Here is a 26,630-nt window from a genome sequence, read left to right on the forward strand (position 1 = left end):
CAAGCGAACTAAAGGTGAAATCCCTGCAGTTGTTTCTGATGTCCAGTAATGTTTTCCAGTCATAGGAGATGTAAGCTTCAGTGTTTTGAGTAAGTAACGTGACTTATACAGATGCAGCCATTCAAAACAAGCGGGGTATGCTGCGGTACAATGCGGTGGGAGTGTCGCATCATAACGTGTCATTTCGTGTCTACCGCGCTGTACTGTATGCAAGTTAGATCATGTTAATAGTATTCAGAATCACCTTGTAAAACCACCAGGTGGAGCTAATAAAGTTAGCATTACCGACCAATGCACCACGAGTGCCCCTGTCAGTCATTTTTGCCAGCCAATCAGGTGCCGCAGTATGGCGCGGTGGCGCACGCATAGTTGCCCGCTGTACGGGTTTGTACCATGCATTTTGAATGACTGCATCTGTAACAAAAATAATGAACAAAATCCATTAATTTCATGTCATAAGTAAAGTCAGTAAACTAATTTAAATTTTCATCAAAAGAGAGCCCATAGTGAAAGTAACGGACTGGTGCCCTGTGTGGCTATAGTTGTGTAGGGATGCAAGCAGTCACATTGCAGCCCAGTGAAGGTTGAGATGAGTTTAATTGTAACAAAAAATGGCCACTTCTGGAGAACACTGAAGGAGACACACACGAGGTGTATTTCCCACAGTGCCCTGAAATGCAACAGTTTTACAGAGGTTTTTATGGTCCCAGTCCAGCCATTTTATTAACATGAATGGGAGTTAAAGAGTCCGCATTCCACTTATGGTCCAGTGGCTATTCTTGATGTTGTCCCGCCTTTCAGCTATTTCTGTGGTGTCAAGTACAACAGCAGGTGTCCGTTCTAAACTTCTCTAAAGTCAGGTCAGGAGACCAGATCAATGACCCCAGGCCAGAGCCAGATATCTACAGTTGGATCTGCAAGATCTGAAAGTTTTTGACATATACTTTTGCATCAGGTTACAGATGCTGTCTTTTGTCTTTTTTGATTCTGTCTCATTCCTCTTGCAGACCCAGGATAAGCATGTGCTCTTTACTGATTTGTAGATTCCTCACCACAGCTCATATCACAAATGTTAAAATGGGGCTCATATCTGGCAATGAGGGTAGCCATGGCTTATCTGTCACTTTCATATCTCACAAGAAAAATGTTATTACACAAGCAGCATGAGGACACAAATTATTCTGCTTGCTACATTAAATTTAATTCAGCTAGTACATTGTCACTTTAAGCTGAGCCCACAGGACAGGCAGCAATTGAGGTCCCAGGACTTGATCAATGATCAATAGTTAAGAAACAAATCTGGTTTAGTTTTCCAAATGTAGACTATTGAAGTGAAACAGAGCTATATTTGTTTGTATGCATGCAGAATAATAATCGGTCGATTTATCAGTCAAATGCAGTGTTCTGTGTAGAGATGCAAGAAATCACCGAAAAGATCAGTGATGCTTTCAGATAAGTTTTAATTTGTGACAAAAAAAGCTATTTCAAGAGAACAATAAAGAAGACGCACCCGAAGAGGGGTACACAGCCGAAACGTTGTGTTTCTTTTCTTCTGTTTTCAGCATGGAATAAACCTTTACTTGTTCCTTTGCAGCCTATGCATGCTGATGCAGCTACCTATTTGAAATAATAATAATTATACCATAATCTCAGCTATTACACTTTCCAAAACGTGAATTCGCTCATACGCGATTAGTAAATAGGGGAAAGATGTCTGTATAACGCAAAACTCATGTTGGCTTATATGCGATTTCATCCCCGGCATGTTTATGTGAACACGGCGGTCTGCAGAGGAATACACATGATGCTCAGTTGTCCCACATGCTTTGTTTTGGAAGTGCTAATTGGGAGGTGCTCTTCAATTTTTGTGCTATTTCACTAAATCTTCTGCATTGCAATAAATATGAGTGAACAAGGTGACAAGAAAGTGTCTAAGAAGCGTGCTGCTGAATTTCAGGTGGTGAACTTTTTTTCAAGGTAAAATCCTAAAATTACTGTAATATTTCTTTATGTTTTAACATTTTTATTAGGATAATTATTACATTTGGTAAAGCTTTGGTTAGTTTTGAGTGGGCTGCCCCTAACCCTATTTTTCCCATAAGCCCTGTTATTTTTATTGTGCAATTTTGGATAAAGCGAGGTTTTACAGGAATGTATCTATCACGTTATAGCAGAGACGCCTGTATTTATAATTGGTATTGGAAGTAATTCACTGTAATTGTATGTATACTTTACAGTTTAACTGTTTTTATTGGCAGGTTATGTTATCTGAGTGTCTAATTTTCATTTCTATTGTAATTCTTTATTGAATAATTAAATAATGATTTTACTAATTGGTTAAAGACCTTTTATTCATGCCCTGATGGTGACTTATTCCAAACTGTTGTCTTGGTTTAATAAATTATAAACTAGTGAAGTATAGATAAACTAAAGTTTTGCTTCCCATTGTTGGTAATTTTTGGTAATCATTTAAAAATTTTAGGCTGTGTATAGTTTTTCTTCAAACATTCATTTATGTAATTTGATTTTCATGGTTAGAATAACATTAAACTATATTTGCACTGTAGTAAAAGTTTGGAATGTCATTTGAATTTTTTAAGTGCAATTTTGTAATTCCACTTAAAAATTGTAAGCATGAAGCATTAAAAATGCTATTTTAATACATTTTTAACACATTTAACACATTTTTATACACTGAAAAATGTGAATCACATTATGTTACATTTTGGGTTTACAATAGGAACATATTCATAGCCTTAAAACACATCTCAGTAAAATACAGCAAACTCCATGTTAATTTCTCCCAGAAACATTTCATATCCATAAAACAGATTAGCTTTTTGACTTTAATACCCTTAAACATCGGGTACATCAACTGCAACCTTCTTACTAAGTGTCAATCCTGTCAGCATTTTACCTTGGAACACAACTTATCTGTTCAGAGTTTTACTCTTTTGTTTTTTATAATGTGCTCCCACCCACACATCAATTCAAGAGATATTCAAATTTGTTCAAATAGTTCCAGCTTCAACAGATATTGCAGGAAAATTCTAATAGTTAATAGGCAAATATGGCGAAGTGCAATCCAATTCCCCAAAAATAAGAATTCTGCCATACTGAATGAATGACACAGTACATACTCTGATATAATTAGTTTTCATTTGTTCTGGTTTTTGAATAAAAAATATGTGCACTGAATATTATTTTTGCCAGCAGAAAGTGTAATGTGGTATACTGCAGATCTGTTTAGGAAGACAAACTCAGATTTACTTTACTCAGATTGAATCTTGAATCTCGAATCTTGAATTTACACTGCACGAAAAAGACTGATAGGTGGCACATGTGTTATGTTAGACGTTACTGACATGGTAACTTGTTTTTTTAATCGTAAACTTGTTGTTTTTTTACTGAAAAAGAGATCACATGCCATGAATAGAGCCTGGATGCATTAGATTACAAGCTCTCACATTATGTATGGCACTTAGAAGTAAAGTACTGATACATTCATGTACTTTAAAACCACTTAATATGGATTAATGTAATGAAAGGGAAATGTTGGCAGCTGAAAATAAAGACTAAGATAAAAAAATGGTATTTCTTTTTTTTATTTTTCAAACATTTTGGCATTTCTTATGAACACTTACAAGGTTCATAATAAAAACAATAAATAGCATATGACTGAGCAATTATAAGTTACATAACTACTAATAAATCACCAAGACTGGACCGGACCTGTGGGACCTAAGAAAGCATAACCATAGATTTCTGAGAGGTGTATGTTTTGTGGGCAAAATAACTCAGTTTTCTCCAGAGCCATGTGTTATGATGGAATTATCTATTATTTATCTGAGTGGTTACTTTCTTAATTATATATACTCTAAAATATGAAAAGTTTTTTTTTCAAAAGTTTTTTGCACATTTTAGAATTCAATGATATGAATTAATTTGAAATAAATTTTTAATGTTATCAACTCTCATGTCATTTGTGGTACCCTCATATCTGCTACAGTATGTCACTTTTGTCAAAAATAAATAGTATTTTAATTACTTTTATTTTGCTTGGTTGGTTACACATAAAAGAGGATGACTGATTTGCTCAAATTGATTAAATTTTTCATTTTAAACTGACTTTTTAGATATAAACAAACTTTAAATGGGTCAAAGGACTTATTAACTGCTGTATGTACATAAATTGGTGTTTTAGTGACCCAAACACATTTCTAAATAATGTACTATACAGCATGCCTGCAACAGACTTGACATACTGTTTTCATTTATGATAGTATCAAATAACCCAACTTGATTTTCTCATTAAGTTGCACCATAAGCTTTTTCTATATATTTGAAAACATATATTATCATAAAACAAAAGGCTTTTTGAACACAAAAAAGTACTGTAATTGTACGATCACCCAGCAGTTTGAGGAGAAAGCATTTGGATTAATCCCCCTGCCCTCGCTTAAAACATTGCCAGCAGCTGGCAAAAAGCTGTTTGACATTAAAATGTATGTAAATTAACCCAGACACTGGTTATTCTAATAGTCTATTTTCTTTTTGTCTTAGAACTATTCCCTACTCTAAGGGGATACTGATAATTGCATTATCTGTTATCTGGTGAGAATTAATCAAGATTGAAAATCAAGAATTAAGATCTTTTAATCTAAAAAATAATAGCCAACAAAGACATTACAAATGTCAGATGTTTTCTCATTAGTTTATACAGTCTAAATCAACACAGTAGAATCACAATTATATTTGCCATTGTATAAGGAGTGACAACAGATACACATTCTAAAACAAATTGAAATATTTTAAACCAGAAGTTATTAACCCTTTCTATCTCACACCCGCCTGTGAGGTAGGAGGTGTCCAGTTGTGTTTAGATTACTGAGAGTGTAAAGATTCAAAGAGCGCCAGTGATCCTCCTTAAAGAGAAAAAACAGCACTTTTGCCACAATACCTATGACAAAATGTCTTTGCTTTATAATTTGCTGTTTTTGGAGTGTTTCTTAGTAATTTAGTATAAATCATTTAAATTTAGTATAAAGCATTTTTATTCACTTTTATTTATTTTATTATATTTTATTTTTTTAAATTACTTTTATTTTATGCCTGTTAATTTGGTTTCACTTCCTCTGCAAGCAGTTATAATATCGTAAATATTTGTTGTTTATATATAGTGTTTGTATATATTAAATATAATAGTTCAGGTGGGTAGCTGTGTCAGCATGAGTAGGCTCCAAAGGAACAAGTAATTCAATTCAATTCAATGCAATTACACTTTATTGTCATTATACTTACACAGGTGCATAGTATAATGAAAAGTGTTTCTCATTAGTCACTCAGGTGCAGTATATTAATAGGACAGAAGATAAGACAATAGACAGTAACACAATAGCAATAATAGTAACGTGTAATAACATAACATAAATAACATGTAATGAAGTAATCAAAACTGTGCAAAATTCCGCAAACAGAGAAAATATAACAGGACAAAAACAGTGCAAGGTAATTCTTGAAACAGTGCAAAATAGTATGGTTAAAAATAGTATGGTTAATTAATAAATATTACGACCGGTACAGTTTTACTGGGCTATCGGGGGGACAGTACAATTTCGGCTTACATGTGTGTGTAGTGGTGTAGGAGTACAGTCCTTGTGGGTACAGGAAGACGTTAGAAGAGATCATAATATGATGGGAGGGAGTGGGGGCGTCACCAACAGCTCTGGGGAAGAAGCTATTTTGGAGTCTAGTTGTGTGGGACTAGAGTGACCGGGACCTTCTGCCAGATGGTAGGGGAACAAACATGTTATGACTGGGGTGAGTGGGGTCAGACATCATCTTGGTGACTTTTTTCAGACTCCTGGTGTTGTAGATTTCCTGGATGGATGGTAAGGCACTGCCGATGATGTGTTGGGCAGTTTTGACCACCCGCTGTAGTGCCTTACGGTCGGATGCGGTGCAGTTGCCGTACCAGACTGTGATGCAGCTGGTCAGTATGCTCTCCACCGTACATCTGAAGAAGTTGGTGAGGATCTGTGGATGTAGGTGTATTTTCTTCAGCCTTCTCAGGAAGTACAACCACTGTTGTGCCTTCTTGATGAGACTGGAGGTGTTCAGTGTCCATGTGAGGTCCTTAGAGATGTGAACACCTAGGAATTTGAAGTTATTCACCATCTCCACCGCAGACCCTTCAATGTAGATGGGGGAGTGGACTTTTCCTTGTCTCCTGAAGTCAACAATCAGCTCTTTGGTTTTGCTAATGTTGAGACATAGGTTGTTGGTTCTGCACCAGTCTGCAAGTTGTTTTATCTCCTCCCTGTAGGCAGTCTCATCATTGTCAGTGATCAGGCCCATGACTGTGGTATCGTCAGCATGCTTGATGATGGTGTTTGTGCTGAACTTGGCAGTACAGTCGTGGGTGAACAGGGAGTAGCCCTGAAGGGCACCGGTGTTAAGGGTGAGTGTGTTGGAGGTGAGGTTGCCAATCCTGACAGTCTGGGGTCTGCTGGTGAGGAGGTCTAGGATCCAGCTGCAGAGGGTTGTATCTAAACCTAGAGCCCTGAGTTTGGTAGAAAGTTTTATGGGTATGATGGTGTTAAATGCTGAGCTAAAGTCAATGAACAGCATTCTTGTATAGGTGTTCCTTTTATCCAGGTGGGTTAGTGTGGTGTGTAAAGCTATAGAGATAGCATCCTCTGTGGAGCGGTTTGTGCGATAGGCAAACTGGAGAGGATCCAGTGTTTTTGGAATGCTGGCTTTAATGTGTGGAATAAGTAGTTATTCAAAGCACTTCATTATGATGGGGGTGAGTGCAATAGGGCAGTAGTCATTCAGGCATGTGGGTGCTGATTTTTTTGGTACTGGCACGATGGTGGTCGTCTTGAAGCAGCTAGGTACAGTGGCCTGGGCCAAGGACAGGTTGAAGATGTCAGTACAGACATCAGCTATCTGCCAGGCACATGTTCTGAGTACCAGGCCAGGGATACCATCAGGTCTAGCAGCTTTATGTGTGTTCACTCTACTTAGTGATTTCCACACATCTAGCTTGGATAGTGTGGGGGGTGGGGTGGCAGGGGAGTCAGTGGTCCAGGTGGCTGGTTCAGGGTTATGAGCTTCAAAGCGTGTGTAGAAGGTGTTAAGCTTGTTTGGAAGAGAGTGGTCAGTAGCGCTTACAGGGCTTGTTTTGTTCTTGTAGTTTGTGATTGTATTTATGTCTTGCTTAATGCGTCGTGGGTTAGCGTTGGTGTTGTAGTGGTGTTCTATCTGGGATTTGCACTGTTTCTTGGCAGATTTTATGCCAGCTCTTAATTTTTTCCTTGCCCCTCTCAGTTCTCATTACCAGATTTGAAGGCTGCATCACGGGCTTTGAGCAGGGAGCGGGTCTCAGTGTTTATCCAAGGTTTTTGAGTTTGCGTATCTTTTTAATGCTCACCACATCATCAGCACATTTGCTGATGTACTGTAGCTGGTGACTGCTGATGCATACATGTCAATATCGGTGTGGGATCCGTGGAAGGCTGCATCTTTGAACACACTCCAGTCTGTGCACTCAAAACATTCCTGAAGCATTGATTCTGCCTCTTTGGTCCATGTTTTTACAGTTATAACTGGAGCTTTGGTGCGTTTGAGAAGTCGTCTGTAGGCTGGGAGTAGGAACAGGGAGATGTGGTCAGATTGTCCAAGAGGGGGGTGAGGTACTGCTTTGTAAGCACCGGGTACATTAGTATAAACAAGGTCAAGTGTGTTGTTTCTCCTGGTGGGGCAGGAGTAATAGTAATAGGTTTAGTCCATGCTGAAAAGAGAAGAAAGAAAACACAACGTTTCGGCCATGGAGCCTTCTTCAGGTGTGAGAAAGACAGGGCAGTAAGCAAAGGTAATGTAGCAGGAGAACAAAGCTGGGAGAGAGGAGGAGTGAGAGGCGGTAACAGGGGACAGAAAGAGTGGCCAATCAGGATTTGTGAAGTCAGGATAGTTGAAGAGAGGTGTGAAATGAAACCCACAATGAATAGAGAGAATTTAGAAGAAAAGTAGTCTGTTTTTGAGAGAAGGGGGAAGGTGTGATCCTAGCTGCAGGATATTTTTAGTTTCTGTAGTCTTTCTGATGTATGAATTAGGAAAACCATCTTTGGGAACACAGACGGAGAGATTAGTGTGATCATGTATGAGGAAAGACCTTCAATCAGCGGTCTCACAAGGCTGTCAAGAAAGACCGAGATGTACGTAGTTGGACAGTTGCATGCTGATACGATGGGGCGTCCAGGGGTGTCCGGTTTGTGGATTTTGGGGAGGAGATAAAGTTGAGATACCTGCAGAAGTTCAATGGTGAGCCGGTTTGCTTCATGGGGGAGCTCCTTACTGCTGATAAGAAGGGAGATGGTGGATACCACTTCCTTTTGGTAGTCAGTGGTAGGGTCCTGTTGGAGAAGGAGGTAGGCAGAAGTGTCTGTTAGTTGTCTAGAGACTTCAAAGATATATAGGTGCTTACGCCACACCACAACAGCACCTCCTTTGTCAGGTGGCTTGATGACGATATTATTTCTGTTGTGAAGAGACTGGAGCGCCTGAATTTCTCCTTGGGTGAGGTTGAACCTGTGTTTACTGGGTATAGAGAGTATCTTGGGAGCTTGATTGGTGCATTGGTTAATGAAATAATCGACTGGTGGAAAATGGTTGGAAGGGGGAGTCCAACAGCTCTGTTTAGGATTAATATTGATAATGACATCAATAAACATCAATAACCAGATTCCTCACCAAAATGTGCTCTGAGACAGATCCTGCGGTAAAAGGATGTCCAGCTTCCTGGGAACTGGTACAAAACTGAGGCCTTTGCTGAGGAGGGATCGCTTATCCTGTGAAAGGGAAAGGTCAGAAGGTATAGTGACAACAAGCTTAGGATTGGTGGAGGTGTTAGGGGTGTTGATGGTTTTCTTCTGTAGAAGATAACTGAGTTTTTTATCCTTCTCTGTAGTGAGAGATCTAATGAGGTTAGTTATAAAGGGAAGATGATGTGGAGCTGTCAGCCATAGAAATTGCTTAGCCTCTTTGATGTTGTCGGAAAGGATAATCTGTTTTTTGAGGAAGAAATTAAATATAATATTTCTTTGCAGGATAATAGAAAATGAAAATATCTGTCAAATAAGACCATCACTAAGAAATGCTAGTAGTTTTTAATTTAGTTTGTAATAAATTTTTTTTTTTAACAACACATGGTGCAACAATGTATCTACCATCACGAAACACTGCTCACCTGCTCTGGAATTTGTAATGATCAAGTGCTGCCCCTTCTATCTGCTGAGGGAATTTACAACTGTTATTATCACCGCCGTCTACATCCCCCCTGATGCTAATGTCAAAGAAGCGCTAGAGGTACTGCACACTGCAATAAACAAACAGGAATCTGCACATCCCGACGCAACCTTTATCGTCGCGGGTGACTTTAATCAAACAAATCTCAAATCCGTTCTCCCAAAATACCATCAGCATGTCTCCTTCCCAACGAGAAGAGGAAACACTCTGGACCACGTTTACACCAAGATTCAGAATGCTTACAAAGCAGTACCCCTCCCCCACTGTGGAAACTCAGACCACATCACTCTGTTTCTCCTCCCGGCATACATACAGCTACACAGGCGAGTGAAACCAGTGGTCAGAACAATGAAAGTGTGGCCTGAAGGAGCTGAATCAGTCCTGCAGGACTGTTTTGAATGCACTGACTGGAGTGTGTTGTAAGAGGCTGCCACACAGGGATCATACACCGACATACAGGAATATGCATCGTCAGTCACTAGCTACATCAGGAAATGTGCTGACAATGTCACACTCACAAAAGAAATAAGAACTTTTCCCGACCAGAAACCATGGCTGAACAGTGAGGTTCGCATCCTAATCAAAGCAAGGGATGCAGCATTCAAATAAGAACTAAGGGCAGCCAGGATCAATCTAAACAATGGTATTAAACATGCAAAAAACACACTCAAACAGAAAATAGAGGAACACTTCACCACTAATGACCCAAGGCGCATGTGGCAAGGTATACAGGCCCTCACAGACTACAAGAGGAAGAACATCTGTGCACCTGCCCATGATGCCTCCCTGCCTAACGAGCTCAACACCTTCTATGTTTTGCACATTGCCTGTTGTTGTTTTTGCACACTGACTGTTGTCTCTGTCTTTCTTTTATTATACAATTGTATTGTTGTTTTTTTGTACTACGTATCGTCTGAGAGCTAGCTAAATAACATTTCGTTATACCATATACCTGTATATGAGTATAATGACAATAAACTTGAACTTGACTTGAACTTGAAATACATAAATGAAACTAAATTTCCCACTGGCCTAGTCTTCAGTCATCCAATCAGAGTGATTCACTACTCCAATAATGTGTAATGTAGATGGGTAGAAAGGTTCTCATTATGAAAATGTTAAAATGGTTCCTGTTTTAAATTAATGTAAACCCAGCATTATTACAGGTACAATCCATGTGTAATACTACTACTACTAATAATAATAGTAATAATAATAATTAATAAAAATAGTAATATTTCCTTACATTTATATTGTGTTTTCTGGGTACTCCACTCAAGTGCTTTACAGGTAATGGGGACTCCCCTCCACCACCAATATGCAATGGCAGAAAAAAATTTTGGGATTTTTTTAAAAAGGCAGCCGGACCCCCAGGGCGCTCACCGTGCACTTTGGGGCTGCGAGGGTGAAACACCCCTTCTACCTTGCCCCAGTCCGTGAGGACTGTATCCTGGGGTTGGACTGGTTGCAGCTGGTTGGTGGTTGCCTTGACTTGGGCGTGAGGGACGGGGTGCTGCGCCAGGGGTGGCGGGTGCCATCCAGCGGCGAGGTCAGGTGGCAGTTTGTGGTGTCGCGATCGCTCCGTGGGGTAGTTCTCCAAGCGGTGCACAGCCAGCCGGAGGCCACCAAGCAGTGACCTCGCTGGTGGAGGGCAACTGCCACCCCCGGTGCAGCACCCCGTCTCTCACCTCCAAGGCCTCCCACAGTGCACAGAGTGCCTTACAAACTCCGGGTAGGGGCAAGCTTATCTTACCGTACTGGGAGTCAGCTCTGGCACGCTCGCCTCGACACCCGTGGCTCCAACAGGCCCAGGCGACGCCCGCCGCTGCCACCTCCGCTTCCCGGTCCGGTCAACATACACACCCCGGACACCTCCCGCCCCGCCCACCACAAAACTGATTCATTCCCCCTGCCCCACCAACTCCAGCCGGCCCAAGTCAAGGGAACAACCCACCTGCTGCAACCAGTCCAACCCCAGGATACAGTCCTCACGGAATGGGGCAAGGTAGAAGGGGTGTTTCACCCTCGCAGCCCCAAAGTGCACGGTGAGTGCCCTGGGGGTCCTGCTGCCTCGGTGCCCGGCAGGACACCAGGCCACAGCAGGGTGATGGTCGAACTGGTGTCGACGAGGGCCTGGCAGGGTCTGCCCTCGATGAGGCAGGGAAGAAATAAGCCCCGGCTGTGGCCAACCCTTCCCACGGCAGCAGGCGGGGTGAAGCGCTCCTTCTGGCTTTCCGGAGTGGGGACCACCGGTCACCTCAAATACAGCATCAGCCTGCTCAGCTAGAGCCAGGGCCTGCTCACAGGGGACCGGTGTGGCCAGCATTACGTGGCATTGCACCTCAGTCGGCTCCAGGGCCCAGAGGAACGCCTGGAGCGCTATCTCCCGGTGGGCCTCCTCCGGGAGAGTAGAGTAACCCTGGCGGGCTAAGTAGGCCACGTCTGCGGCTATTACCTTCACTGTTACCTGGATACCTCTTTATTTAGAACTCACTCTTCCCCCTGCCTGTCTGGCTTCTTTGAATCCTTCTGTGCCCGGATTGCAGCGGGTAAGATTTTTTTCCAAGAAAAAAAGATTATTTCACCAGAGCCTCTTCTCGTGTCTAATTTTTAGTTTAGACGGATTCAAGCAGGATTTTGGATGAAAGGCAGTGACCTTAATCAAGCCCAAATCATAATTGAACCCATTCAGAGCCTACATTACATTTTAGCGTTTCATTCTGAGCAGAAGACCCTCACACCTGAAGAAGGCTTGCGTTTTCTCCTCTTTTAAGCATGTGTACAATGCTGTGTTAAAACTGTGTTAAGTTAAAACAGTATCAACTAAACTCCATTAATATAGGTATCGAGTGGTATTAAATAAATACAGCTTTTTAGTATAGATTACACTTTTCTAAAATGTATTTAAAAAATAAAAACGATTACAATCTAATCTTTCCACGTTTGATCCCAAAATCCCAAGAAAAATAAATCTTAACGGGGAGAAAGCTATGCTGAAAGTTTATTAAGATACTTAGAAGACAAAGATAACAATTTATGTTGCATTTGTCTGATTGTAAATCAAAAAATACATTTAATTAAGTGCTCTCAGTGACAGCTGACAATTCTCCATACACTCAAGTGAAAAATTAATAATGCCAATGTAAACGTCGTATTTACAATGTGTTGATAATACAAATGTTAAGTTCTCTAAAGCTTTGTGAGGCAGCAAAAGATTCAAACACCCTATATTGTAATGAGCTGCTGAGCTGAGAATGGGTTATGTTCCTGCTGTCAGAGGGGGTGGAAAGTGCCCGCGGTCATTTAATTAGTATTACAATTCGCACTGATTCCCTTGCGAAGATATGGACATAAGAATATTCGTGTGTGGTCAAAAAATGGCATTAAGCACTTAAAATTAATATGGTTAATAATAGTGAACTGTAACATGCTGTAATAAGATCGGCTAAACTGGGATCTATCGCTTACGCCTGAAATTGGAGCTGCTCGCCGCGCAGTGAATAGCGACTAATAAGTCTGTCTTTCTGTGGGGGGAAGGGAATCTGATCTGATCTGCAAACCTCCAACAGAGCTGTTCAACCAGTTTTTGTCGGGCACCTCAAGTGTCAGGTGTAAGGGATAAATATATTTAGCTGAAAAGCTGTACAACGCAAGACATTTCGTTACTCTAGGTTTTGTGAAAAAGCACATTGTACTGCTGTAATACAGTTTAAAATAATTAAAAGTCTCAACAGTATCAGCTTATGTATGGGTTGTAATTTTAAAAAAGTCAAAAACCACACTCAAAATGCAATTGAGCGCTTTCTGGCAAGAGGAGACACCCAAATTAATAATGTAACATGCTACTGTTTGTGCATGGATGTAGTTATACTGCTATTTCCTTAGACACGCGATTCCATGTTTTATTATGAATCCCCGGCAGAACCGGGCGTCCATAAGAATCAAGTACTGTAATAGGTTTATTCCATGCTGAAAAAAAGAAGAAAGAAAACACATTCCATAAGAATCAGCGCCTTTATATAGCGCCTTTAAAGGTGGCTTCTCAAAACGCTTTACAGGATAAAAACAACAATAACAACAACATCAATATTGTATTTCATTGCACTTTGACAGATCATCTTTAAATCAACTGTTGATTTAAAGTTTGACAGTAAATTTTTATATTGTAACGCATACAGCCTCCATTTCTTAATAAAAATGTAAAAAATCGTTTGCGTAGCCTAAGAGGGGGGTCTGCTCTCACAATCCACCATACACTCAAGTGAAAAATTAATAACGCCAATGTAAACATCGTATTTACAATTTGTTGATAATAAAAATGTTAAGTTCTCTAAAGCTTTGTGATAGTTTGCCCAGTTTACCCATTGTTATTAAAAATGACTTGGATTCAAACATGTTGTGATATTTAGAAATATAAAAGTCAATTAATTGTCCATTTCTAGATTTATGTCTTTATTTAGTGGTTTCATTAGTGACAAAGGCTAAACTTTCTTGGAAAAATGTCTTTGCTGTCTTGCTGATAGGTTAAGCTTTCGAAACTCAGCCCCAAAGTCATATCTTTGGCGGCCAAAGATATGGCCAGCAGCCACATCACCCTGCAACTCACAACTGGTAACCCACTGAAGCTAAGCAGGTGTGAGCCTGATCAGTACCTGGATGGGAGACCTCCTGGGAAAAACTAAGGTTGCTGCTGGAAGAGGTGTTAGTGGGACCAGCAGGGGGCACTCACTCTGTGGTCCATGTGGGTCCTAATGCCCCAGTATAGTGATGGGGACACTATACTGTAAACAGGTGCCGTCCTTTGGATGCGATGTAAAACTGACGTCCTGACTCTCTGTGGTCATTAAAAATCCCAGGGCATTTCTCGAAAAGTGTAGGGGACCCTGGTGTCCTGGCCAAATTTCCCATTGGCTCTTACCAATCATGGCCTCCTAATAATCCCCCCCTCTCTGAATTGGCTTCATTGCTCTGCTCTCCTCCCCACTAATAGCTGATGTGTGGGGAGCATTCTGGCGCACTATGGCTGCCGTCACATCATCCAGGTGGATGCTGCACATTGGTGGTGGTGGGGGAGGGGGGTCCCCATTACCTGTAAAGTGCTATATAAGTGTAAGCAATTAATTATTATTATGTGACTGATTTTTCGCCCTGTTTCGTTGGTTAAACGCAATGATCACAAGCACCACCATGGTAACTGGGATGTGTAGTTTTGAATTCAGTTTGAATTATAACTGTACGTACTGTCTTCATATTTGGCCTGGGCTTTAAAGAGAGGGCGCACCAAAAATATTCGGTCCCTTCGTCTCCGCTTTAAAGGTACCCCAGTGCTGGAAGAATTTCACCTCGGAACATTTGCCCAGCGCACATCCCGGAATTTTGACTTCACTGTGTAATGAAGAAATTTTAAAGACTACTTAGCGTGGATAAAAAAGCTTGGATTCCCATGGACAGTATCTTATACAGTACACATATCTTTTTCTGTTGTCTTTGTTGATCTCTTGAGGATCCTGCTTGTGCACCCCTGGGTGTCTCTCTCTCTTCCTCGGGCACGCGGGCAGTGTGTTGGCTCGCACTCTTGGCGGGCGGGGGCTGTCTGTCTCTGGTCGGGGGCGCGGGAGAGCGGGCTGGCAGGTGGTGACGGAGAAGAAAAATAAAGGCTTTAACTTGCTTTAACTCCGTAAGTCTGAGTTCTTGTGTCCGTCCTATCCGAACCCGAAAGTATTACAATATGTATCTATATAGCAGGTGGTGTACAGCTTTTTAGTATAGATCACACTTTTCTAAAATGTATTTAAAAAATAAAAACACACACACACAAAGCAGGAAGAAGCAGGAAGCAGAAGCAGGGACAGTTGTCAGAAGGAAAGAAGGTGACTATTCATTGTTATTAAAAATGACTTAAATTTGATCATGTTGTGATATTTAGAAATATAAAAAGTCAATTAATTGTCCATAATATTGCTATTCTATTTTTTCAAAGAAATGTTTGTTAAAAGAAAAGTCACAGCGCCGGCTGGATTTGAACACACAACCTGTGAGTTACTAGTGCGGCATGTAGACCAGCAGGCTACTAGGGAAATCACATGAACAGAGGTAAAACAGCCCTACACAGCCCTGTTGCAGTACACGAATATAATTATATCGTTATTAATTTCTTTAGATACGCGATTCCATATTATATTAGCAGAAAAGCTTAAAACTACCACTTTTTTACACGCTTTTTCACATGTTAGTTAAAGACTTCGATGCTTAAAATGTTTAGGGAGAAATGGAATACTGGCGTGTATTTTTTCTTTAATCTGACTGACTGACACCCTTCTGAAGTGGTTCCATAATATCTGGTATACGGAAAAGAAAGCGTAGATAAAAAAGCTTGGATTCTCATGTATCTGAAACAAGTATCTTTTAATACAGTCTTTGCTGTGCTCTTGTGGATCCTTGTGATATTTTGAGCTCTGGTTGAATGATAAGTGTTGCAGTTTAAATAATTTTCGTAGTTAGAAATTATGAAACGCTCTGTTAAAAGCAAGGGAGTTTTTATGTCCGTTACAGTAAAAGAAAATGCCTGACAGTAGGGCTTGGACAGATTCCAAGTGCTTGTACAAATGTGATAAAGAAATTAGCAAAAAAAGTCATTCCTTTATCGTATTGGCTAGCTAATGTCCTGTCCTCGTTAGTTAGATCAACGAAATGCTGTGGTGTTTGTCAAAGAAAAAAATAAAAGTATTTTCGTTTAAAATGACAGTTAGAAAGAATGTGGACCAGCGTAATAGTTTGAGTTTACAGCTTGTCCAAAGCCATTCATTATTAATACTATTAGTAATATCTTCGGTAAAGGCTTTGATGCATAAAATATTTCTGCATAATTAAAATATTTCTGATAAAGGTAGGTTGTGTACTTTTGCCCAACTGAGCAATCTTACTTTCATAAAATATACCAACTTTTTAATGACTGATGATTAACATGCTGTAATACACAGTTTAAATTTAAAAGCTCAAATGCTGTACATGAGAGGTTAAGCTTTATTGGCTCCTCCTGGCGGTTTTACAAGGTGATTCCGGATACTTTCCGGCATGACGTCAAATGACGCGATGCACCGCGTGATACTGCGTCACGCCCACTGCGGTGTAATGCGAAATACTTCACACGTTTTGAATGGCTGCATCTGTACGTGATGCAGACAAAGCAATAAACTTTTTGTTGTCATGAAACAGGATGTCTTTGTGTGGAGAGCACTACCCGTACAAGACTAGTTAAATGACAGAGCGCCTGGCAAGCGGCAATCTGGGATTATATATCTGGTTTGATTGCTCATTAACTGGTGCTGTTATATATACATTCCATCCACACTTATCTAATCTGACATATCTTTTTAATCAACGTTTTGTTTCTCTCCGAATTTCCTAATAAGTATTCATATGTCAGACACTTGTTCTTTGAGCAAACAGAATTGTTCCCTTATTATATTACAAAAAAATTTTGTATTCAAAATTCTATATTTCTTGATGACCAAATCCCACTGGATCATTTAGAATTTCAGTTTATTTGTGTTGCACACACAAATAAATAAATGTATTAATCATATGCTTGACAGAAATAATGTCTGTCAGAATAAGTATGCATATTGAAAATTAGCACACATATAATGTTACAAATGTGAGGAGAGCATTCAGTCAATCGTGCATATTAGTAGCTAAATACAATGATCTCATCAAGTCTTTTTAGAAAAAAAAATGATATGGGTAGGTAACTTCCACAACCTTTAGTGTAAAAATGTGTTGCCTGTTGTCAGTTTTAATTGCTTCCATATAGATTGCACTTCTGTATCCTCGTTCATGTTTCATTGTTGCTTCTTTGACAATATTGAATATTCGAATCAGGGTTCCTTGTATTTTACTCTTCTTTACTTTACTCTTTACTCATCTTTAAGCACTATGTTGACAATAAACAGCACAGTTTATGTTTCTATAAAGTTGACACATACAACAGATTCTGGATCTCATCCTCAAGATAATTCTGATGGTAATAATAACTATACTATTTATTGTATATTTTGCTAATAATAACTGTCTATGTACAGATGCAGCCATTCAAAACAAGCGGGGTACGCTGCGATATAACGCGGTGGGCGTGTCGCGTCCAAACGCAGTATAACACGGATTAACGCGTCATTTCGCGTCATACTTCAAATTACCATATGCAAATTAAATTATGTTAATAGTATCCGGAATCACCTTGTAAAACTGCCAGGTTATTTCAAAAACGTTTTTATGTACTCCTTCTGACCATATTACTGTACGTTTATATACTTTGTGAAAAGTGATCATTTTAACCTTTTCTGTGAATACGCTCGTTATCGGAATAGACAAAAGCATACTTTCAGAATTTGATTAATAGGGAATATAATATGGAATCGTGTATTTAAAGAAATTAATAATGATATAATTATATTCATGCACTGTAAAACAAACAGTAGTATATGTGTACGGTTGTTCCAGTGGTTGTCATGTGACTGTGTCAGTGGTGTGATGGTTTAAGTGACTGACTTGTAAGTGAGAGGTCAGGTGTTCACATCCAGCTATTGCCACGAGTTTTCTTCTAACAAACATTTCTTTGAAAAATTAAAATAGCAATAGCAGAATTATGGACACTCTATTGACTTTTTTATATTTTTAAATATCACAACATGTTCGTACTGTATGTACACAGTGGTACTGCAGGGTGTAGGGCGCAAATCCACGTGAGCCTGAAAGCCCTTCATTAATATTGTGCATTCTCCTGGCGCTGCGCGGTTTTTGCATCTCTCTCTCTCTCTCCCTCCCCCTCCCCCCGGGAGTGCCGCCTGTGTCGAATTTCACTCCACTGTCTGAGTCTCTGTGTCTACATTGTTTGTAAACAAACCAGTTTCACAGGTATTTTCAAAGTAGAACAGGGCAAGGCTTCCAATGAAAGACACACTCCACCTTCCCCCACGGACACGTTTTCTTAGAAAAACACATTCACAACGTGAAGCTGTGTCGGTCTCCTGTGTAAAAAAAATCGGTTTGAACACCATGGGTGCTGTTTTTAAGATGCTGCTGAGTCAAGTATAGGAATTTTCCTGCTCTCAGCAGTATCGTGTATATAGTTGACCCTTACCTGAATGAAAACAGGACATAAAGAAAGGGTTTCAGAAATCAAACAAAGCCTTTTATCCTGTGCTGTAACCAGTCTGGGTAATTGGAGGCTACGCTGTTATGCTTCCTATGGTGATATACAGGTTTTTCGCATGAAGCCGTATTGAGCAGTATTTATTGCGTTGTGAACGTGTGTACACAGCGGTACCCCCGGGTTCCAGTTAGTGTGTAATTACGCATCGATGAAAAACCGGAGGTTTAAAAAAACAGAATTAGCTCACTGTGCAAGCTGTGAACATTTTCCCAAGTTGTGGTTTTTAAAATGCGTTTGGTTTGAAGGCTTTCTGTGTTTCCCTTCCGAAGATATGAACAAAAGAATATTCGAGTGTGGTAAAAAAATGGCTTAAAAACGACATAGTGAAGGCTGTGAAAACAGTCACAATGTACTTTGTACACACAGCAAGTGTTTTCATAACTCTAGGAGGTTTCGTGAAAAAGCTACAAGCGTGCCAATATCATTTTCGAACTTCAAGCTAACTTTCCCCAGTGTGGGCACTGCTTTGTTATCTCAATCAGCAATGAGATATTGCTGTTTGATCTTTGATCTGAGCTTTAATAGAGAGCTTATCTCTATTAATATAAGTATCGAGTGGTATTAAATAAATACAGCTTTTTAGTATAGATTACACTTTTCTAAAATGTATTTAAAAAATAAAAACGATTACAATCTAATCTTTCCACGTTTGATCCCAAAATCCCAAGAAAAATAAATCTAAACGGGGAGAAAAAGTTTATTAAGATACTTAGAAGACAAAAATAACGATTTAAGTTGCATTTGTCAGATTGTGAATCAATAAAATCAATGAAATTAGGCAGTTGGACTCCTGTTATGTTGGCATCCTAAATATCCAAGCCAATATCAGAAAAAAGCTACAGCTGGAAACCAAGTTCTCCCTACTGTCTACCTTTTGACCAGATCACAGCAGGACAAAATGTACACAGACTGTTTTTGAAGACCGAAGTTCACCAATGCTAACTTTGGCAGAGCTACATGAGGGTCAACACAAGGCAAAGCTCCCTCTCTGCACAAGGATTTTCTCAGCACAGAACAGCTGTAAGTTGGAACACAGACCAACCCCATGCTCCGTCTTAGTTTACTCATCAAGGACATCTGGCCAACTTATCTTTGAGTGTAAACTTCTTTATTCACTTTATAATTCTCAAGAGTGCTACTATTATTCCAAACACATTTGATGTTTATTTGATTGTAAATGCATATTTACCTTTGTCTTGTGAGAATATAAATGTGATTTAATTATATGAGACTAATAGAACCTATGAGGCAGACCATAACATGTTACAATCGATGTATGTTACTGTAACTTTGATTATCTTTGTAATCCCTGAGTGAACAATCAGCTTTTGTATCACAGCAGATTGTATCACAAATACATTCTGATACGTTTGTTGTTTGTTATGCATGTTTTTGGTTTTATACCTAAAAAAGTATATGCTCTATATTTAGAATCTATTTCTGAAACTGTAAATTATTATGTTTGATGGGTTCTTAAAAGTCATTAACTACTCTCGCAATTTACTGTCATAATTTCTGTTTGTTAATTAAAACCTCTATCACCTACAAAGTTCTTCACTGACATGGAATGTTGCTTTAAGAGAAGCTGTTTTCTTTTTGTCTTGCTCCCCTAGAGAGGCATTGCAGATACCCTGAGGACTGACAGCCAATGCTGTCCCTTCAAGAGAAGTCAGAGAGGCCATATAAATAGGATCACCCACAGCTTTAGCTTATCACACAATTCCCTACAGCTTTAGCTTCCCAAACAGACACCAGCTGAAGGCCTGTCACATTCACTTATGTCACTTTTATGAAGCTGCTTCATCTAGTTAAATTAAATTCATTACAGCATTGCATTTACTTTTGCAATTCATGCACTGAATTAATAATTGTTGTAAATTAGTGTAGTTTTAGAATTAAAACAAGTTAAATTTGATATGATTTTACATTTGTAATCTTTATGATCCATTTGACATAACAATAGTTTGGAAAATATCATATGCCAATAAAAGAAATAAGTATATTTGACAAATCAAATGAAGTTTGCAACAACAAAATCTAAAGGCAATAGATACTGATGGAGATATTTAAAAATATGTGAAAAAGAAAACTAAAAAAAACAAATAGGCGTAGTGAAAATCAGTTTTTTTATACTATTGATTTAGCCTATATTTAAACCACAAAGTATTATGCTATGGTGACTGAAATGTAAGATATTGCAGGTAATGCTTAACTTCAGATTGTTGTTATTTATGATTGGGATTGCATAACGATCCACGTGAAGCAATAAAAGAATAGCAAAACTAATGCTACACTCCAAAATACATTGTTGGACTATGAATAATAAAATAAATAAAAAAAACTGTTGTTATTATAAATTTTAAGAACCTTAGAAATCTGGCAAGTTCAATTCTAAATAAACAGTATCCACCACATACTTATATAAAATAAATATAGCAGGTAGGAAATGACCGAGAATTATATAAAATATGAGGTATGTGAGTTCTTTTTATTTTTTTACTGTTGTATTAATGTAGTAGTAAATCAAATTCAAACATTACAAGACAATTACTTTCTCAAAATAAATAACACAACAATACAATAATCATAATATGACAAATATATACAATTGGTGTGCTCCAGACTCCTACTTTCAATGAGCATTGAAATGAATTCTTCCTTTGCAATCCAAAGCCACAATCAAAACAGCTTAAACAGACCAAAGAGAGAAACAACATGTGTTTTAATGAAAATGGGTATTACTCAGAACCAAATCTCTCTTCTTCCAACACAAATGCCCAGTTTTCTAAAACGCATCACTTTTTTTTGCTCAAGTATTATGAGAATAGCAATAGGAAGCAATGGGAAGTTTCCTAAAATAAATTACACAACAGGCTCTCTACAGTTAAGTTCAGATTACCTATCCAGAAGTATTTCTTCTGATGTTTTGGAGGAAGGGTGATGGATGATAATGTTCCTTTTTCTTTCTCTCCTTTTTTGTTTTTCCCTCTTCTGCTTCTATTGTTTTCTGTCCTGTTTTCCAGATAATTTCTGTTTCTTCCTGTGGAGGCTGTTTCAATACCTCCCAAAGAATGTCCAGTTACTCTTGAATAATTAAATATTTATTTTGGTGTTTCTAATGATTTACAGTGAACCAGAGTAAATCATTAGAAACTCCCTTAGATTATTTGAATATAACCCTGTGATTACTTGCCTTTCACAGGTAGGCAAATATGTAAAAAATAACCTTTCTAGATTTCTGAATAGTTTGCTTCTTGTGTCTGAGAATGGTATTACTAGATCTAGTGCAAAATGGATTTCATAGGTTTTTTGATAACATGAAAAATGACAGGTTGGTTCTTGTGTGTTGTGACCTTTTTTTCTACCTCTTTAACAATTTAATTAATATGACAAACAATCAAACACAATTTCATATTTAAAAAGCAATATAGAAATGTTAAGAATGCTTTAAGAATATAATAGAGTTTATTACTGATAATAGATTTCAAAGTGAAAATGGTAAAAAAGGGGTACAAAGAAGTCCATATGTTGTACATACAAATGATAAAATTTCATGCTGGTTTATCAAACATTATACTAAAGTAAAAAATAATTTAAAAAGTAAAATTGCAGATGTACATTCCATAACGTATGGATCATATGACCAAATATACCTATAGTAAATGATTAATTTCATTTTTAAATCCACTGCAATCAGTCTTTGGAAATAGAAAGAAATATATTGATAACTGAACTTTTGTTATTGGCTGCCTACTTGAAAAAAATCAATCAAATAATAATAATAATAATAATCCTTTCATATTATGTAACATGTAGGGTATCAGTTAATTAACATAACTATATAAGAGTGGTTTAAAGCTAATGTGTACTGAAAGCATAGTAAAATACAGTAAATTGAACAAATGACTAAGTATGATTCAGTGGGACTACTGCACATTAATACAGGATCTGAATTTCATTTTAATGTTCTATTGCAGAAAATGTTAATTCACTTGTGTATATTGAAGCAAATACTCAATGAGCTTCTCAAACCTTCTTTTCTGACAAATCTAATATATCATCTGTATTTTTGGATCCTGTAGCCTCTTCCTTCTGTTTGAAGCTGAATGAAAAGAATAATATTTAATAGCACATACCTTAATTGATGAATCATGGATAATACTACAAAATAAACAGTTTGCAATATTTGGAATCAAACCTTCCTAAACCTCTAACTTCCTCTAGTTAGTCAACAACTGTGAGTTCCCATTCAATGAGAGACATAGCTATATAGGAACAAGTAAAGGTTTATTGCATGTTGAAACAAGAAGAAAGAAACACAGATACAGAAGGATACAGAACTTCCTGCTTCCAGATACAAACACAGAGCCTCCTGCTCCTACTCCATTAGGCCACTGTCTCACTGTCCCAGACCTGACGTCCTCTTCTGACACCAGGTTGAGTTACACAAACACACACTACCTACATCACTGAGTCTTTTCCGCACTACACACCATGCCGAGACCCAAGACACTGACTCTCTCTCATGCCTCTAGGTTTTGAACTCAAAGCTACTGGCACACCTCACATCGTTCTAGCCACCACTATGTTATATCCATGCAACTGCCAGTGAACCACACTGTACCCAGCCACCACTCATTTATCTCCCAGTGGGCTGTATCTAGATAAAGTCCACTCACTTCCCCGATACCATGTATTGCCAGGGGGAGGGTCCTTCTACCACACAACCCACTGTGGTCCACCCACACTAACTCTTTTATCAAATCACAACTCACTCATACAGTGGACACAACAGCCCTGTTCTCACACCCTAACAGGATGCTGTCCCTTTAAATCTTTTGGTGATCTCATAAAGCTCTGTCTCTTCTATCAGTCTCCTCCCAGACTGACATTCTCACTCTTTTCCTCACAGGCTATTCCTTTCACAATCCCATCTGTGATTGTCTTTCTTCTCCACCCCCTCACGGGGTTACTGCAGCGGCTAATCCAGTCTGTGTTCACTCATACACAGTGGCATGCTCTTCTAACATCTGCCTGACTAGTAGCGTCTCACACTCTCTACTGTCATACTTCAGCCCAGCTCTCTCACAACAGATCCTCTGCATTTGGCCTCTCACTACTGCAGCCACAGCATGACTGAGGTCCTGTTGGATCTTTCCCTTCTTCCAGGAAATTTTCAGTCTAGTTTTTAACCACTCCTACACCTGCTGTTCATTCACTTATTCACGTCAGGTATGGTTTCCAAGGCAACGTGTCTGCTTTAATCTGGGGCTCTGCTCCTCACACAAGACTCTCCGTGCATTACACTGCAACTTGTATGATCTTACAAATGCGCTCATCTCTGTATCAATGCACCCTTTGCAATGACTGGATAATTAATACTTCCAGATTGCTTACTCAGTCTGTCCGGAGGTTGGGGGATGGGGGATGGGACTGAAGTCTTCCTCAGTTTAACATCTGATATGTCCCTATAACCTTGTAGCTAACATTTTAAGTAGATAAACATTTTCTGTATCAAATTCTTTAACTTGGTCACTTACTGTGATTATTTTGGACAAGCTTTGAAGTGCTAATTCTATTATTTATAAAAATGCTATAATGTTTTAACCCTTTCCATGAATACCTACTGTTGTTATTGTTGTAAAAAAGGTTGTAGTAATATTCCGTAAAAGGGAATATTAAAATGGAGTCATGTAACTGAAGAAATTTTGTTAGCTGAAAAAAAAATAGTTTATTAACATCATTAACAATATTAATGTATGGATCTTAATATAATATATTTATAAAGTTGGTAGTAGTACTTTATTCCACTTTTTTTGCAAATATCTGCATCGTTTCTTTAACTCATTAACTTGTGGTTATTTTGGAAACATTTTGACATGTCCATTTTAGCTATCACCCTATCACCCAGAAGGTCTTGTGTTCTAATCTCAGTCTGGGTACAAATTTAATTTCTAACAAATAAAGACTCCTTCTCTAAAGTTAACATAGTAAATAATATGTACACTATATAGACATTTTTATATATCACAGATTTAAAACATGAATGATATAATAAATGTGAATAGTGTTAATGACAGGAGTAAAAACCAATTCTAATGGTTTACAACAAGACTTAAAATGAAACCATATATAATTAGTTCTTGGTAGCTGTGTCAGCATGTGTAGGGTGCAAATGAATAAGTAAAGATTTATTCCATGCTGAAATGAGAAGAAAAAGAAGAGAAGAAAAGAAACACAATGTTTTGGCCAAAATGTTGTGTTTCTTTTCTTCTCTTTTCAGCATGGAAATAACAATTTGGATTTAAAATGCCACTGAAATCAAAGTATAATAATATCTCTGAATATTATTAACAATATTTTATTATTAATAATAATTTCAAACTACTTATATATTTGTACAGTGTGATTTGGTTGTGTTTTCACAACCTTTGTTTAATTTGCAACCCTCAGATTTGTTTGTAACCGTTAATACAATACCGAATATAATAACAATTGTCTCACAATAAAATAATATGCAAACTATATACACAATTCTGATAAGTGTACATATCACAGTATGTCTAATATTAATTCATAATTTATTAAATTTGCTGTTTATTTAATTAATTATTCATATTCATAATAAAGTGATAACATGAATGAATCTCCAGAGAATCTCCAAGATGCTCTGAAAGAGCAAGGGAATTTAAAGATGCCCTTAAATAGAAACTTGTATTTGCAGTGCATAGCACCTATTTCATCTTAACTTTTCTGATGTAGAACTGGATGTTCCTGTTATTGAGATTGGTTTGTGCCAGGCAGAGCGTCTCCTTGCAGTATGGTGATGAAAAACTGAGTGTGGACTTTTATTTTCACTCTCCATCAATACACATTCATGCAGCTGTATATAAGCAATTACTGGTTTTAAACTGGTCTTTAAAATATGAAGATTTTAAAGTTACTGTATCTATTTCTATCATTCAAATCTTGAATAAATAAAATAATTTTCTTATAAATGAAAGGACTATGTATACTATATTGACATGTTTATTAATTTCATATATCACAGTATTTTAAATATTCACTTTATGTTCACAATCTCTTTAACCCTGGAGATGTACCACTATGGGAAACTTCTTTAAAAGGTTTCAGGTTTGTGTTAAGATTTGTATCTGCTGTAACTGTTAATACAATGGTGAATGTTGTGGTTCTACTGTTTATCACCTAATATTGTAATTGTTATACACATGTGTTATACCAGTGATTAGTTGTTGCGATTCCACAGGTTCAGTTGTGTTTTCACATTGAAAAAACAAATGCATATACTATGTTAGTGTCAGTGGTTTTACAATAAATGCAATACGCATTTTTTATTTGTGGAATAGTTTGTCTAGCATATTGTTAAGTCACACTGTTAAACTATATACTGCAATGCTTTCTCGTCTCCTAACGTTCCACACGTGAGAATCACATGAAGTCATATCCACAGTTATACTGAAACAGTAGTGTACACATCATAGAACTGCAGTTTGATTGTATACTGTATAAATATATAGATATACAGTATATACAGTAGGATAGTGTATGGTTTTAAAGCTACTACAGTACACTATGTGTAAAATACAGTTTTTTAAAATCAAAATCTAAAGTAAAATTGTTTCCATATTACTTGTCTCTGAAATTTGCATTAAGACAAAATATAGATTATTTTAATGTGGATTGAAACCTGAAAGAAGCACATCACATTCACAAAAAGCTATAAAATAAACTATTTTTTTATACTGTACAACATATCCAACTGAGTAATTTTGTTTTTGTAAAATTACTCTACTTTCTTTCTTAATTCTTTTAATATTTAACATACTGTAATACAATTTAAAATTAATAAAAGTCTAAACAGTATAAAAGTTAAATTTTATGATTAGAAAAATATTCTCCCAGGAGGATCTGCATTGATTGGGATTCTAAACCAGACATTTCCTGGTACAGCCAAAATACTTCCACATACAGTACCATGTTAACCATTTACTGCACCAAATGGCAATTTTACAAAGTAATACAGTCCCATAATAGAATGTTTTTTAAAAAGCGCAGAACAGTGGGCTGAGGAGTGGTGTGTGCACCTTGA

The 26,630-nt window shown here is 37.9% G+C and overlaps 1 protein-coding gene across 3 annotated transcripts in view; it reads left to right on the top strand.

Annotated features, from left to right (window-relative positions):
* Positions 1-26,630, top strand: part of kctd8 (potassium channel tetramerization domain containing 8) — a 145,122-nt gene that overhangs the window by 92,320 nt on the left and 26,172 nt on the right. The window contains exon 3 of one of the 3 annotated variants that reach the window (XM_088911408.1): positions 5,990-6,010. The exons of 1 other annotated variant lie outside the window; for it this stretch is intronic. In XM_088911408.1, coding sequence (XP_088767534.1) covers positions 5,990-6,010 — 21 coding nt within the window. Of the gene's footprint in view, positions 1-5,989; positions 6,011-23,223; positions 23,257-26,630 lie in introns of all 3 variants that reach the window. One more of the 3 variants, XM_088911418.1, reaches the window with a different exon arrangement.

This window comes from Atractosteus spatula, chromosome 1, assembly GCF_055471065.1.
Source record: "Atractosteus spatula isolate fAtrSpa1 chromosome 1, fAtrSpa1.hap1, whole genome shotgun sequence".
Taxonomy (NCBI): domain Eukaryota; kingdom Metazoa; phylum Chordata; class Actinopteri; order Semionotiformes; family Lepisosteidae; genus Atractosteus; species Atractosteus spatula.